The sequence below is a fragment of the Rhamphochromis longiceps genome, linkage group LG16 (assembly GCF_057381845.1).
Source record: "Rhamphochromis longiceps isolate RC_006_pf linkage group LG16, R_longiceps_female_GT1.1, whole genome shotgun sequence".
NCBI lineage: Eukaryota > Metazoa > Chordata > Actinopteri > Cichliformes > Cichlidae > Rhamphochromis > Rhamphochromis longiceps.
Window position 1 is genome coordinate 39,687,704 of NC_140572.1, and position 2,500 is coordinate 39,690,203.

The window sequence follows — 2,500 nt, forward strand, 5'->3', positions numbered from 1 at the left end:
AAGCAGCGGCTAGTGAGGCGAGTTTATCAGCTCAGAGCTCATTTCCTCCAGCTCTGACTGATAAGTGTATCTGCAGTTAATCTGTATCAGCGATGACATGTAAATGATCTCAGATCAGTTTATTTTTATCCCCTCACAGACGGACGTTTCTACATCTGAAACCTCAGACCTGATCTTAAAAAAAAGCTCAAGCTTTTCAGCTTCCTGCCGAGCAGTCACAGATTTCTGCTCTGACTCTGATGAGGCTCGAGTAAATCATTAAAACATTAAAAATCAGTGTTAGACAGCGGCTGAGGGAGCAGAGACAGCATCAGGTCAACGTTAGTTTTCAGCTGGAATTCCCCTTTAAGCTCCTCTGAGGCCGTCTGTGTGTTTTGTTGCGCTTGAGGATCAATGTAAGATGAATGGAGGATGAATGGAGGATGAATGGAGGGAGGGGACGACATGTACAGAAACAGATCTCACATTTCAAAGACTGAAAACACAGAAGAACAAAGCAGCGAAAGCGTCTGAAACACAGCGAGACGTCAGAGTTGGAGCTGCAAAGCCTTCTCTGACATTTGGCATCAGTGAAGTCAGCGACAGGACACACCTCAGGGGTCAGAGTTCACAATACTCAACCTCAGGAAGGCTGCTCACAAAGCCCAGGAGCCAAACGCAGTTTCAGTTGCCGGAATAAATCAGCTTGTAGCAAAGAGAAAGATCAACAGTAATGTCATCAAAAGGAAACATGAAGTAAAGCTGTGTACTCAGCTCTTTAACCAGAACAGAAAGACAGGTGGGAACACCTGAAAGTTCCTCAACTGGAAGCTCCACTGAATAATGCCCAGAAACACGTGATAGAGAGGACCAGGGGTCGGTTTAAACTGTGACAACGGAACAAACGTTATCCTCATGTTTTCCATCGTTACGCGACCCTCCTAACCCCACACCAGTCTGGTGACTGGATGTCTTTGGGGGCCTGTCCAGGATCTTCAGCACAACAGAACAACTTGAACAAGCAAGTCATGAATTAAAACTTCCTGTTAGGATACAACAAAGCTTTCAGCACAATGTCTGTCAGTAGTAATATATAAAAAACAAGCTCAAACCTTTATTTATCCAGTCTCACAAGAAAAAGTCTCTCTTATTTTTGTGCAGATTTTGTGTTTTGTTCTTCAGAAATGAATCTGACCTCCTGAAACATGTGACCGTCCCTTTAGAGCTGAAACCAGCACTCTGTATCTCCTCGTACCTGTACAGGGTCTCCAGCTGTGGCTCTGGACTCTGGCGGTGAGCAGCACCCAGGTGAGCAGCAGGAAGTGACACGAAAACATCACGCCTGTGCGCTGTGAACAGTTTGACTCCCGCTCACCGACCCGCTTCCTGTCCTGCGTCTCTCAACGTCATTCTCCAGTTGGCCTGAGGATCTCCTGGGCGGTGTTTCTTCAGCGTCTGTGGTCAAAGAGCAACACGACAAACGTCTCAGATTTGGTTCCTTACAGCGGCGTGTCCAACATTTCCACCCGGAGAACCCAGACGGCCGTCTCGCCAATTCTTCATGAACGCCACCAAGTTCATTTGTGTTCACATAACCTGGCTTCAAACCAGCAAACTGTCTCTTTATCTGTAACTACAGCTCAGCTTTCAGTTTAAAGCTGATCGTCCTGAAATAAAACTGCTAGCTTTATTTTTAGCTAATAATTTATTCTCTTTATTCATATTTGAGGTATTGCAGCTGTATATCTAACAGTCATTTTAACTGCCAGCCATATTTGCTGTGGTAGACATAGTGAAACATTTAATTTGTGGCCTTAATGGTTCAGCAGTTTTTGACTGTCAGCCGTACTTTCACATTACATTACATTTCACTTTGTTTCTTATCTGTCATTTTCAGTTAACTTTTAGTTAACTGCCTGTTTAAAATCATTTCTGTGGTTACGGCAGAAGGACCCTTGGTGGGACTCTCCATGTTACACCTGCACCAGGTGGGATTTTCACAGCACTACAGACTGGTTTAAACTGGTTTAATAAATGATGCTGAACATACAAAACTCGAGTAACGTGCAAACCTGTGGCTGAGAAATATCACACTGTGTAATTTTACCATCAGACTGCACTATCAACACTTCACGCGGTCACATTGATCACAAAACGATTAAACGATCAGCCAAAGATAAGAACAGCTGCTAAAGATAAAATCATGTGAACTCGTTTCGTTTCTCCCCGTCGTGTAACGAAGCTCGTCTCCTGAACACTAACCTGCTAACATGAGCGTCTGGTCCACATTTGAATCACATGAGAATCTGTGAGAGGAAAACAAAGATGCAAAAGCTTTGATGCACAGTGACGTCATATCTGAGCAAACCTGGGTCAGAGGTCAGAGGTTTAACCAGCCTCCTGAGGTCCAGCTCCAGTCCTAGTCTGTGATGAGGTTTCAGGACATGCGAGGAGACCTCTGACTTGAGCACAGGTAAGAAGAGGCGGTGAGAGGAGCTCAGAGTGGGGAGGTCTGGCGTGC

The 2,500-nt window shown here is 45.0% G+C and overlaps 1 protein-coding gene across 2 annotated transcripts in view; it reads right to left on the bottom strand.

Moving 5' to 3' along the window:
* Positions 1-2,500, bottom strand: part of LOC146651695 (thrombospondin-type laminin G domain and EAR repeat-containing protein-like) — a 20,189-nt gene that overhangs the window by 17,407 nt on the left and 282 nt on the right. For both annotated transcript variants that reach the window (XM_085385415.1, XM_085385416.1), the window contains 2 exons: positions 2,348-2,500; positions 1,235-1,434 (listed from right to left, as the gene is read on the bottom strand). The exon at positions 2,348-2,500 is cut by the window's right edge. In XM_085385415.1, the coding sequence (XP_085241541.1) occupies positions 1,235-1,316 (82 nt within the window). In that variant the 5' untranslated portion in view covers positions 1,317-1,434; positions 2,348-2,500. The remainder of the gene's footprint in view (positions 1-1,234; positions 1,435-2,347) is intronic.